Consider the following 12,737-nt stretch of genomic DNA (forward strand, 5'->3'; position numbering starts at 1 on the left):
ATGGAACAAAATTCAGCTCATTATTTCTGTATGTTGGTTCTTCTTTCCATCGGATGACAAAGGATCTTATATCGTCACTGTCGCCTCCTTCAATCACAACATGCAACTAAAGTATAAAACCTATAAATGTCCTCTTAGGTGCTCTCACTTCCCTCTAATGGACTTTCCTTGTAGTTGCACCATGTGGCGGTATGAGATAAAAAACAGGAACATGGCTGCAATACTATCACCACGAAAAAAAAGTGGAGAAGGCACTGCAATTCAGGCTTCGATGTTGAGGCCTGTGTCAGTAAAGATGAATGAAATTAGTGCAGAATGAGGAGGGTCCACGAATGAATGAATGAACAGAAGTAGCACAGCACAGTCGCATGTTCTTTCTTTAAACAACGTAGTGCATCTGTGAAGGTAGCTTGAGCAGAGAGGAAGGAAGGGTGACATGCAAAAGGAAGGATCACAGGTAACTAATCTCACCTTAATGACATTTCCTTCAGAGGCTGACCTGATTGGCTGCAGCACAAACAAGCTTTACCTGCAACACGCACTAATGCCATTCAGGTTAGTAGTAGGCAGATTTCTTTTTTTTTTTCACACCTCAAGTATAGGTATAATATATGTATAATTATGTCTCGTATTAAAGGTTAATTTTGTGATTTTGAGAAATCTTAAAGGCTGGGTGACTCCACCTGCTGAGACAAACATTTGACCAGCAGGAATCGTGAGGAGGGAGACGATCACTTTCTCCTGGACAATCTACCAACTTCATGAAGATCTCCCTGTTTGAGGAGAGAGACATGTGTTCTGTCACTTAAACCCAGAAGACTCCCAGATCTCAGATTAAATAAATCCTTTGCCTGTACCGGAAACCAACTGGTTATAATTTAATGTTGACAGTTTAAACTGTAAACATATAACTACATCTGGTGGCCAGGCAGTGAAACTGCACCTCCTGTCACACGTTTAAAGAAACCATTTGTAGAGAGAACAAAACAAAATACCATTTAGTTACATTATAATGGACTATTTCAAAACTGTCAAAAAAAGGTAAAGAGTAAATTAGGAAACGTCTTTAGAAAATGATCATTGAGTCATGTTATCTTTAAAGCAAAGCCGCAAAGATTAATCGATTAGTTGTCAACTATAAATTAACCACCAACTATTTTCAGCATGGGTTAATCCATTTGAGTAACCCTTTTAAGAAAAAGGGGACAAAACTCTGCTTCCAGCTTCTTCAATGTGAATATTTTCTGTTTGCTTTACCCCTCTGTGACAGTTAACATCTGTGTTGTGGAAAGAACAAGAATTTCAAGACAGTCACTTTTGGCTTTGGGAGCAACATTTCTGACATTGACAGACCTTTAAGAAAATAATTGACAATGAAAATAATGGTCAGTTGCAGTTCTTCTTTCCAGCTCATCTTCATGGCGGACAGAAACACAGCAGCTCCTCCCAGCAGCAAACAAAAACAGACAAGCCTATTTTCAAATCTTTAATATCACAAAATAGTTAAGATAATGGAAATTATCCACAGTGACAACAATCTTACAAAATTAATGTAATTTGCAAAGACTTTCCCAAAATCAGATCTCTGGCCGATAAGATAAATTATTCCAAAGCGTAAAATAACCATAAAATCTTAAATATCTGAGCAGGATTTAAAAAAAAAAAAATCTACATTTCCAATCATTCTTCCTGCGTCTGTTTATTTAACCAACACAAGTGTTGGGAAGATGACCTCTGAAATTAAACATTATAACAGGACAATGCAGTGTACAAATGGTGTGCTCCCGAGCTGCTGATGTGTCCTTTTTTCATTATAATTCAAATTTGGGCAAAATGAAAAGGGGACAATAAAAAATTGCTTAACAGCTGGTACTGAAAGCACATGGTTCTGAATTCAACTTAAATATGCAGGACAGAGAGAGAAAAAAGAAACAATACTGGCACATACTGTGAGTTAACATCGAATACATTCAAATAGAGCCAAATGCAAAAGACGTGGTATCACAATCAAGAAGGGTATTTATGCAGGAATTCGTATCACTCCTTAAGTTATATTCAACTATTGATTACATGACCTCCAACATGTTCCAGAAAAAACTTTAGAAAAGAGCCGTAATCTCTACATTTCATGTTGTTAGCAAAACATCTCCTCTGAACTGACTTCTGAACTGTAACATACAAAAGGAGCCTTCTCATCCATCAACTAATGTCAAACATCCCAGTACCAAGTGATGGACAAACAACTGTTCACACTTTCACATTGTTTCTACACTGTTTTGATGGACTTGAATGTGCTGGACAACATATTAAACCTGTCAGTAACCTGTTGTGTGTGTGTTAAATGCACACATGACACATAGTTAACCCTTTAAAGAAAAGTCTGTGCCTCAATTTTTTGGATGTACATGTGATCAATTGTCGTTCTCAATGAAAAGGAGCAAGAAACCGATGTGCTACTTCTACTTCTTACTGGGATCTGCAGGGCTAACAGTTCTGTGATGCAGTAGCCTTTTACTGCAAAAAAAAGCCCAATTACCACAATTTGTTCCGTCTTTAAGTCCCTAACCCTTGTAACTTAAGATTTAACTGTGACCTGGAGGAATAAACAGGAAAGGAGGTAGTTTATATTATTTATAGGGCTGCCCCCTAAAAGTCTATGATTTGAGTAATCAGATAAAAAAGACCCAGAGTCAACTCATATTTTGTCAGCATTGTATACAGAGCAACAGCATGGCAGGCTGTAAACTATACAGAGTTTTAAAATGACCACAAACCATAAAACTAACTGTGACTGACGCAGAGGTGGGTGATAAAAACAGTAGACACACACTTTTCTTTTTGTGACTGTGTGGAAAATCTGATGTTCTCACATCGCAGATGATGGAGAAAGGCGTTAAACCATCTTACAGGTAAAACATGAGACTGGTGGGCTGATACCGATTAACAGATATTCTATATGAATAAGGAAAACAGGCTAACTGTAGAAATGAAATGTCCTCTTTCTTTTGTATCCAAAAATCCCATAACCCTTAAGCTGAGGATATACTTGCTTGTAACGACGCGTCAGAAATCAACTCTGCAAGATACAATATGCACATGAGCAGTAGGAGCAGTGAAGTGCCAGTATGGAGAAGTAAAAGAGACAGGAGTCAACAACAGCAGGGACAGCTAGCTTATGTGCCACCTAGTGGTATTTTACAGTACCACGCAGAGTATATAAGCAAGTACATGAACAACTAAGTTCACGAGGCAGTTGGTTGTCTACTTAAACGTGTGGTTCAAATGCAAGTATATCTCCAGCCTTTTTTATAAGCAGATCAGAGTTACGTAACCATAACAATGGAGTCATACAGCCAAATGGATGTCTCTTCCCTGGTTGACGTCTTGGGTGCAATGCAACATGCGTTAGAGCCACCGATGTGTGCAGAAACATAATTATCTTCAATGTTATATTGTGTTTTAATAGTGCAAATTAAGTATTTCAGGACAATGACTAATTAAATAGATCATGATATTATCTTTAGGCCAGATCTCTGACCCCCCCAATGACTAATTCAATCCAAATATTGAGAAGCCAATATTGGTTCAAACGACAAAATTGGATTTGGATTACTGGTATACATTTGACTGGTCTGAAACATACTGAGGCTATAAAAAGCTCCTCAGTCATTAGTTGGCCTTATTTCTCAGTAATTAAATATCAAAGAAATGATTGTAAACAATATTTTTTCTGTTTTTTTGCTCATGTTTAAATTATAGTTCAGTTGTACAACCAGGAGCCAGAGGTTCAAACTTAGCGCGACTGTACCATCATAAAATATCCAAAAATGCTGGTATCCCTAAAGGCATTGCGACTGTTGTCTATTGCACATTCCCCTCCAAGGTTGTTAAGTGATGTGAGCTCAGCTGGTGGAGGAGAGCTGAATGACAAAATGGAGGAGAAGGACACAGAGAGGGAGAACAAAGATAAGGAGAAAAGTGGAGAGAGGAATGGTAGCAAAGAAGCAGGTTTGTGCATTTGTCTGTGATTCTTTATGAACACGTCACAGTCTATAACAAAACATTTAAAAAGCAGCTGAGAGGAACTGATTCTTAGCTTGAGCTCAGAGCTGCGAGTGCTTCTTCTGACAATAACAATGTTTCTCCCTTTGATAAGGATGGAAAAAGATCCTCCCAACTCGTCCTTACAAACACAGAATGCCACAAAAACTGAATAGAAAGTTTGGTGTCTCTGTGGCGTTACAAAAATATACAGGCGTCAGCATTGCTTGACGGGAGAAAGTTCAATATATGAAGAAAGAGTCCTTTTTAATGCCACACAGTGGGACCGTTTGTCTGCAGAAACAGTTCTGAGGTCCCCAGCACAGTGGTCTTTTTCCTAATAAGCAGTAGGAGTGTAAAGTGTTTCATCATCACCGTTCCAATACTCAAATACTGCGAATACTCTGATAACGTGGGATGAGTTAAAGAAGCAGCGTCCTGTAAATTTTCGCGCCACAAAATCGTCCATCCCAAGGTCAAAAGTGAAATCATCCGAGATCACAGAAGGTCCGAACTGTGGTCCTGTCCTCAAGTGAATTAAACCAGCAGCAGCCAATCATTACCAGTCCACTGGCCGACAGTTTCATCATAATTATAAAGTAAAAAAGAAAGCTCAAGGCCACACTGGGAAGTGTTATCTCATTCACCTCTCCTGCAGTAGTTCTGGCTTGACATCAACGTCGATCCATGATTATTAAGAAGCCGGGACAGCATCAGTGTTCAGGCGAGGACTCAAAAGTTCTGAATTAGGATTAAATGGTGCACTGCATGAGTATAATAACCTTCAGGATACAGACTAGTTCTGAGGAGTTGTGGTGTAATCTTCTTTTATCTCCTGTTAACTTCTGGATTCTTCACAGGTCACGAACAGATTGTAGCACTGACAATACCAGCGGTGGTGGTTGAAGTGGTTAAACTAAAGCTTCATGTTGCTGAAGTCCTTGGACATACTCTGCAGGTAAGCTTCATGAATGGCGCCAAGGAAGTCAGGGTCGTTCTGGATAGGAAGGAAGGAGACGGTAGAGGAGTGAACAAACTACACCAGAGAGCGTGTGTGTGTGTGTGTGTGTGTGTGTACAGACAATAAGGTAAAATACAAATTGCAAAACTTAATATTATGAAGGTGGTACTTCTAAGATAACACACTGCAATTTTCTTAGTTTTCCTTTTTTTTGTTATTTGGGTGAACACATCCTTTAACAATAGAGTCTGGAGAAAAGCTTTAGCTTAGACTTGTTCCAGTGAACCAACAGTGCTGCTTTTATGCATCTTATGCTCTTTCTCTACCTTTATGAGGTGTATCAGAGTCTCCTGTAGCTGTGTTTTGCTGCAGGGAGCTTGAGGGGGCTCTACAGCTCCTACAGAGGTGGAGGAGGGCTCGGAGGGGGCAGGAGGAACCACTGATGCTGCTGCTGCTGTTGTCTTGTTGACTGACTTCTGGAAGGCGCTGGGGGAGAGAAGCACAGAAATCTCTGGCCCTGGAACAGCAAGACCAGGACTCATGGGGACGGCCTGAGAATAGAAAAGGAAAGACGGGAGAGAAAAATGAGGAAGAGACAGAATCTGTTAGAGAGGATAGCTTAGACACTGAGAAAGAGTAGTATCAGCACACAGATGAGTACAAACAGCTGCTCAGAAACGGGTTGAACTCACAGTCATCGGCTTGATCAGGTTTGGAGGCTGAGAGAAAACATCCATCTCCTTGCCGTGCTGGAGAAGGGGTTTTCCCATGTGGTCTTGAAAGCTGTGGGGTGGGAACAGCGTGCTTGGCAGGAAGTTTGGTGCGAGGATTGGTTTGTGGATGTCCGAACTCACTCCTGGTTTGAGCGTGCTGAGTATCTCCTGCCCCAAATAGGCAGCAGGAGCTGCTGATGGTGCTGAGGGACCCTGGGGAGCGGCACGGGGCTCTGAACCCGCTTGAGGGACCATGAGAGGGGAGACTGAGCACAGAGGTTGGGGGTCTGACCTAGGGACCACTGACTGGAAAACAGGGCTGGGGTGCAGCGCGTAGGGAGCTGGGAGGAGGCCAGGGGCCTGGTGCCGTTGGTCTTGGGGTGCCAGATGGGGAGGGAGAAGTGGGTTTTGGTGGGTTGGGGTGGGAAAAGACTGCTTCTGGAGGTAAGCAGTGGCGTGGTCACTGGGAGCAGTGGTGGTGTTCTGTGTGGGCATGGTGGGTAGTGAGGGGTCCTTCGGGAGGGATGAGCCAAAGAGTTCCTCAACTGTGATCTGCTTCACCATTGTATGAGAACTCTGGAGAGGAAAAAAGACCAAATCTGTGAGATGGGTGCTGAAACATTTCTTTATTCTGCTTTTCTCCCTTAGATTTTATTCTAGATGAAACATCATTAAGTTTTGAATATAAAGCAATTTATTAATCATTTTAAAAAAATTATCAGAAGTGTGTAAAGAATTATTTTAGTGCTAGTAACATGGTCTTTTCATAAAACTGGACTATCCATATGCAGTTTTATCTATATCAATTCTTTTTAATTGGTCATACATGACACAAGACAACTGAGAAAATGGACTTTGGTATTCCTTTTGCTCAAAAGATAGAAAACCTAACATGAATGTACTAGGCCACATGAGGACAATTAACACCCTGTTGTTCTGCAAGCTAGCTGTGGCTTTGTTTTGGCTTATTGCTTTCAAACAGGAAAAAAATGGCAACCTAGTCACAAACCTTTTCTTTTTTGGTGTTTCTAGCCCTAAACATTTGAGATAAGATATGGCCAATGCAGTGAAAAATCACTGACTCTTATTTAATTAGCACATTTGATCAAAGTTTCGTGAGGTGCTCCTCAGGGGCTGGCCGAGCGTCAAAGGGTTTATTATGATTAGACGATTCTGTCGCCATTCTAGGAAAAAATAATACTGTGTCCATCGTGGTGGGAAAAATCTGAAGTAAAATCTGTAGTTGGTAGCCAGCAAATGAGTGGGGACCTATGCGTGCAGGCAAGTTGGAAAGCACCATTGTTCATTCCATATACTATCCACACTATGATAAAAAAAATTCTCTTCAAGACAGCCTGTTGCCTCATATAAACCCTGTAGGAAAATAACTGACACTAGCAGCAGTAGCTTGGGTTGGATGAGTGTCTCTGGCTGTCTGTTTGCAACATGACCAAAAATATCAGCAGCTTTCTGCTGCCAAATGCTCAACCATACATGGGGTGACAGTGACAGCTGAGGTAAAAACATGAACCCTCTCTTTGTCGTCCTCCAAAGTTCTGATATGTAGGAGTTAACAGGAGGGTAATGCACTCCTAATACACCAATACAGATAATGTTATCAGTAATTGGACCTTGTATACGTACCTTTTCAGGTTGAGGTGTGCTGTGTACATGCTCTGTGGTGCTGACTGGTGCTTTCATGTTAACCTCTACAGACACATCTGCATCACCTGTCTGAGCCTGCAACATAAACAAAAACAAACACACAGATGAAACGGTATGAAAATGGTTTCTACTTTCCAGAAAGAGATGAAGAGCAGCAGATAAGGAACTGGAATAGGTCTAAATTCAGATGCTTGAACAGACACCCCCACAGCTGAAATAATCCTGGATTTAGTGCCACTGTCATCTCAGATATGCGTGTGTGACTCATGAGAGTGTACCTGCTGAGTCAGACCTGTGAAAGTGTTCCAGTCTGTGTCTATGAGGTATGCATGGAACAATATCCAGAACTGATTCAGAAGATTCTGGGTTGGTGTCCGAGTGTGTTGGAGCCACAAATGCTACAATTTTACTGTCTATGATCTAAATTCACATTTTTGTGTATTTCATAGAGCTGCAACGCTTAGTCAATTAATAAGTTAGTTGATGGCAAGAAAAAACTGATAGCCAACTATTTCGATAATCTAAGTGTGATAATGTTTCATTGATATTTAAAGCAAAAATGTCAAATGTTAGCTGATTTCAGCTTCTTAAATGTAAGGTTTTGCTGATTTTCATGATCATCTATGAAGTACATGAAATGTTGTTTAGACAAGAGAACAAATTTGAACTTTGGGCTTAGACTATTTTGACATTTTATAAAATAAACAATAAATTGAGAAAAACAACCGGTTTAGAAAAATATGATTAAATTATGAAAATTATGAAAAATTAGTTGCAATCCTAACAATGTGCAATGAAAAAAACAGTATTAAATAAAACATATTTGCTCATCTAAGAACCTTCAGTAACATGTTATGTTTGCATCTGTGAGTGTATTTTCCTCCTCACTCTCTGGTATTCCTCCTTGGCTTTGCTGAGCAGCTCCAGGATGTCAATAGGCCTTGGTTCTGCAACACCATTGGTCCTCCGAGGCTCTGCTCTCTCTGGTGACTCCCTCTGGGCATGGTCTGCTTCTTGTTTCACAATCCTGGGGGACAGTGAAAAAGTGACACAGAGTCTACACTCCTATCTGTTTATACAAATACATTGGTGCTGCTTCTAAAACTAACATCTAATAAATGAAAAATGTAGACGAGCTAACAATGAAGTGCTGCCCTATCTTATCCAAACACAGACAGAGTATACACATGTCCAGATATTTACTTGACCATCAGTTGAGCAATGCGTTGACAGTCCCTCTTGTCATAGAACCAAATACTGTAGATACCCACTGCAAGAAAAACACAAATATAGTTAGTGGCATGAAGGAGCATAAGCAGAATTACATTCAAAACGCTTCACTCATAATTCTTTTTAAAAAAAAGCAAATAATCTTAAGGTTTTACAATTTTTTTGGATTCATGAATTCAGTCTACAGAGTTTGTAAAACAATAACCACAATAGAGTGGGACTTAGCATTTGTCAATTGCATCAGTGCACAACATCAGCTGGGTCGCCTGCGGGGGCAGCGTATAAAGCTGTAAGGTGTAACTCGGTAGTTCTTAGAAACAATCAACAATTAATTCTACAGAAAGTGACAAAAGCACAGTATAAAACCATGAATCACTTCAACTATTATGCAGAACATCTGTGAATAAAGAACGTTTCAGTCTTTCCTCAATAATCAGGTGGCTGCTTAATACTACATGGTGAAGATTCATTAGCTGCATTAAAGTGAGAGACATTTGTTGCTAGAATAAAACCACCTCACCTTAAACAAACTGTCTACTTGTTTCACAAGAAAATGTCTCAAGAAATCAAACCGTGTGTCAGCAATTTGTGCTGAAACAATAGCGAGGTAAACTGACATTATGAATGTGTCGTTTGTGTGTGATGAAACACTGCTGTATTCAAGTCCCCTCTGGAGGCTGAGGTAACCTAGCAACCTGCGTGTTTGCCTCCCTCTAGCATCTCCTGCTACAAATGGGAATATGGAGAGGTGTAAACAGGTGTGTGTGTTACACTGGTCTCTCTAAACAGTGCACACTAAGTTTGAGTACACTCATCAACCTGAGGCAGTGAGTTCACAGGTACTCAAAGAGAGTAAACATTTTTCAACATCTCTGTTTTGGACTTTTGGCTCTTCAAACAAACTTCTGTTTTTTTTTCCAGCCTTCATCGTTCTCTATGCTTCCTAGTTCACCGCAGTTGGAGGAGTCTTGCAACCATCTTGAAGATAATTCCCCCTTTCTCAAGATAGATCATCGTCAACACCTTGGCAGGAGCTCAAATCACACACACTGGCACTACATAGCTGAGAAAATCAAAGGATCCTCAGACAGTAGGTTGCAACAGTGAGGAGTACAAATGGACTGAAAAAAACAACCCAAGATAGAACTACACAAGCAATCCAGAGGAATATAACCCGAAGAGGACATCATTGCAGAAGATTTACTCTAACCAGTTCTCCAGAGGAAACTCTCAGCAGCTTGACTCTAAAGGAAAAAAAAAAAACAAGGAATATCTTCAACGTGTTTTAAATGTTTGTCAGCAACTCAAACCACTCCAAGGGATTACGATGCTAAAAAGAGCACCTGAACTCAAGTGAACCACCAGAGAAAGTCCTCTGGCCTGAGGACAAAGAAAATATTACATCATGTCTTCCATACCAGGCAGGCTGATAGGCAAACCAAGCCCAAAAGGGGAGCAGTCTACTCTGACGTTGACCCTGGCCATGTTATTTTTTCTCATAAGCAAACAAATGGGAAAACAGCCTAATTCCTTGTTCATTGCCTTAATGAAACTCCTGTTCAGACTTCTAATAGATTACCTTGGGGGCAGCGCTGTCAGTTATTTTCTGAAGATCTGAGGACTTCTACCATTCCTTTCATTTCACCTGATTCCTGTAAAACTTTTTCCAAAAGGCTTGAGGAGTTTGACTACAGCATTGGCGGCTTCAGCAGAAGCAAGACTTTTGTGACAGAATATATTAACAAGTAGTGTAATTCATAATCAAGCATCGTTTTGGCTGTAACCCCAATGCAGACTAGAGCAATATCAACTGTGGCCAAACCGAGCTGAAACATTTGCCGACTGCATGGTCATGAGTGGAGGAAGCTCTTCACAAGAGGATTTCTTGCTAAATGAGACTCCAAGATGCCAAAATGTCTTCAAGCGAAAAGGAAAAGAAATGTTCCAGAGAACGCTGGGGAGGTGTTGGTTTAGCATTTTCAGAGGTACTGTACCATTATGATCTGTTCTACTCAGAGTGTGTGTAATAGTGAATGTCTTGTCAATCTGTGCAGATATCTACTTGGAAAATGTGCATGGTGTAAACATTCCTTTGAAAGGATCGTCTGTGATACATCACCATGTGTTTCATGACAGTTGCGGCACCAAATGTATCAGTGGAGCACTCAGAATATTGGACACGGGACATTGAATAATAATCTCCAACAACATCTCATTTTAGTCAACGCTGCCGTAGAAAAACGTAACTGATATTTACTATTTTAAAACTTCTACTCTACAAGTAAACTCACGGTTGCCGTTCCTATAGAGCAGGAAGGGATCCTGCAGCTGAAACTCCAGGTCTTTGTTGATCGGCTCCACCAGGTTCTCTGCACTCAGTCGGTTCATGATAGTGAAGCCATGGTGAGGCGTGGCAGACCTGAAATAAACCAAAAGTCTAAAATAATACTTTGGTATCGCAAAAACTATCCTTCACAATCATAATAGATGTAATAAAAGCTTTTAAATCTCACTTTGAATAGACTACATACATTTTTTCTTTTCGTGAAACAAACACTAGCAGACATTTTTGGCCTGTGTAATTTATTTTATCAAATATTTTGAAATGTTAAGCAACATCATAATAAAAGTGTTTGGTTGTGATAAATCTCTGTTGCACCCCGCTGTAAAGAGTGATGGAGGACTGCAACTGACAGATATTTCACACAACTGAGGGGTCTAAAAGAGAAGCTCTGTGTGCACAAAGCCGAAATGAAAAAGAGGAAATGGAATCAAGTCTTTCAACAAATTTAAATGTTTGTTTACAAAGACTGCGGCCTACACACGTGAACACGTCAACTGGCAGCGCAAACAAACAGCTCAAGTAAACAACCTTCATGGCCGTCGTGTTGAATAATTGAAAACAATGTTTGCACTTACCTCGCGTATACAAACAGGGTGCCCTCGATTTCGGTCTTCTCCTGAAACGATAGAGACGTGTCAGTGTCAGAAACAGAAACAACAGTTAATCCAAAATGTGCTAAATAACAGCAATGGACGCTGAGTGTTAGCGTCACCAGATAACTTCACCGCTGTTAGCTCAGGTAAGATAGCGCTAACTTATTAAATAACAAAAAATAAATAAAAAACACTAAACAGAGTGACACTGGTATCAAAACAGTATATCTAAGAACATACCTGGACACATTATAGTTTGAAAAGTACAAACCTATTATTTATTTATTTTTTCTAAATGTTTTTATCGAGGTGCTAGCATTAGCATGCTAGGCGAACACTTAGCATAATTTTTTTAACGGCTCTACGCGGAACTGTTCCGAGTGTTGTGACAAACTCACCCATTCGTTCGCTTTGGAGTTGAAGTTGTAGAGAGCCACCTGTCCGGTAACATCGAGCAGCTTGTTTATGTACGGGTCTTGTCTCTGTAGAGCCGCTAAGCTCATCATATGTCCAGCATTTACGGTCTCCATCTTGGATGTGATTGTTGCTCCCGCACGGACGGATTTCTGCAGACACTTGTAACTTCCGCTGTCCTATGCGCAGTCCCCGAAAACAGCTGCCCTGAAAAAAGTTTCCGAGAAAGTTTTTTATTCCACAGAATACATTAACAATTTGTTAGAGTGCAGCTTAATAACGAAATGTGTGTAGCAAATGATGGTCAGCCATGTGATCTTAGCAATAGCCAGTGTGCTTTCATAACTATATAATAAATAGCGTGAAACCTATCACATGTTTGTGCACTATGTAATACGCACAAAATGACAATTTACAATGTTGCTTTCATTAAACTAAGGATAAACAACCCTCATGTGATGACATGACATTCAAATGTCCAACAGCCAATCATTTTGCTAAGTCACTGTCTTACTGCTGTGTGTGTGCCTTTGATATTAAATTGAATTAAATTGAAATAGACATTCGACTTGAATATAAGACACATTTTGAACCAAAGGCTCATGTCATTTTCTTATCATCAAAGATGTGTCTACAGAAAAAATGTGGATGGTGTTATATAATTCCACATGGCTGAGCTGCAAATCCAATCTGACATCTGGTCTTTAATCTGAGAACCTCCATGCAATAGGCAATAGACTAAATATTTAACTGGAAGGCTACTGTAGTTTTCACAC

The 12,737-nt window shown here is 40.2% G+C and overlaps 1 protein-coding gene across 1 annotated transcript; it reads right to left on the reverse strand.

Annotated features, from left to right (window-relative positions):
- Nucleotides 1-1,472: 1,472 nt before the first annotated feature.
- dcp1a (decapping mRNA 1A) lies at nt 1,473-12,164 on the reverse strand. The gene is made up of 9 exons (XM_030423350.1): nt 11,946-12,164; nt 11,530-11,570; nt 10,902-11,029; nt 8,584-8,650; nt 8,269-8,407; nt 7,360-7,455; nt 5,695-6,291; nt 5,329-5,553; nt 1,473-5,038 (listed from the first exon to the last, which is right to left on the reverse strand). The coding sequence occupies exons 1-9, from the start codon at nt 12,075-12,077 to the stop codon at nt 4,958-4,960; spliced, it is 1,506 nt and encodes a 501-aa protein (XP_030279210.1). The 5' UTR covers nt 12,078-12,164; the 3' UTR covers nt 1,473-4,957.
- Between the last annotated feature and the right edge of the window lie 573 nt (nt 12,165-12,737).

Source organism: Sparus aurata, chromosome 7, assembly GCF_900880675.1.
Source record: "Sparus aurata chromosome 7, fSpaAur1.1, whole genome shotgun sequence".
In the NCBI taxonomy this organism is placed as follows: domain Eukaryota; kingdom Metazoa; phylum Chordata; class Actinopteri; order Spariformes; family Sparidae; genus Sparus; species Sparus aurata.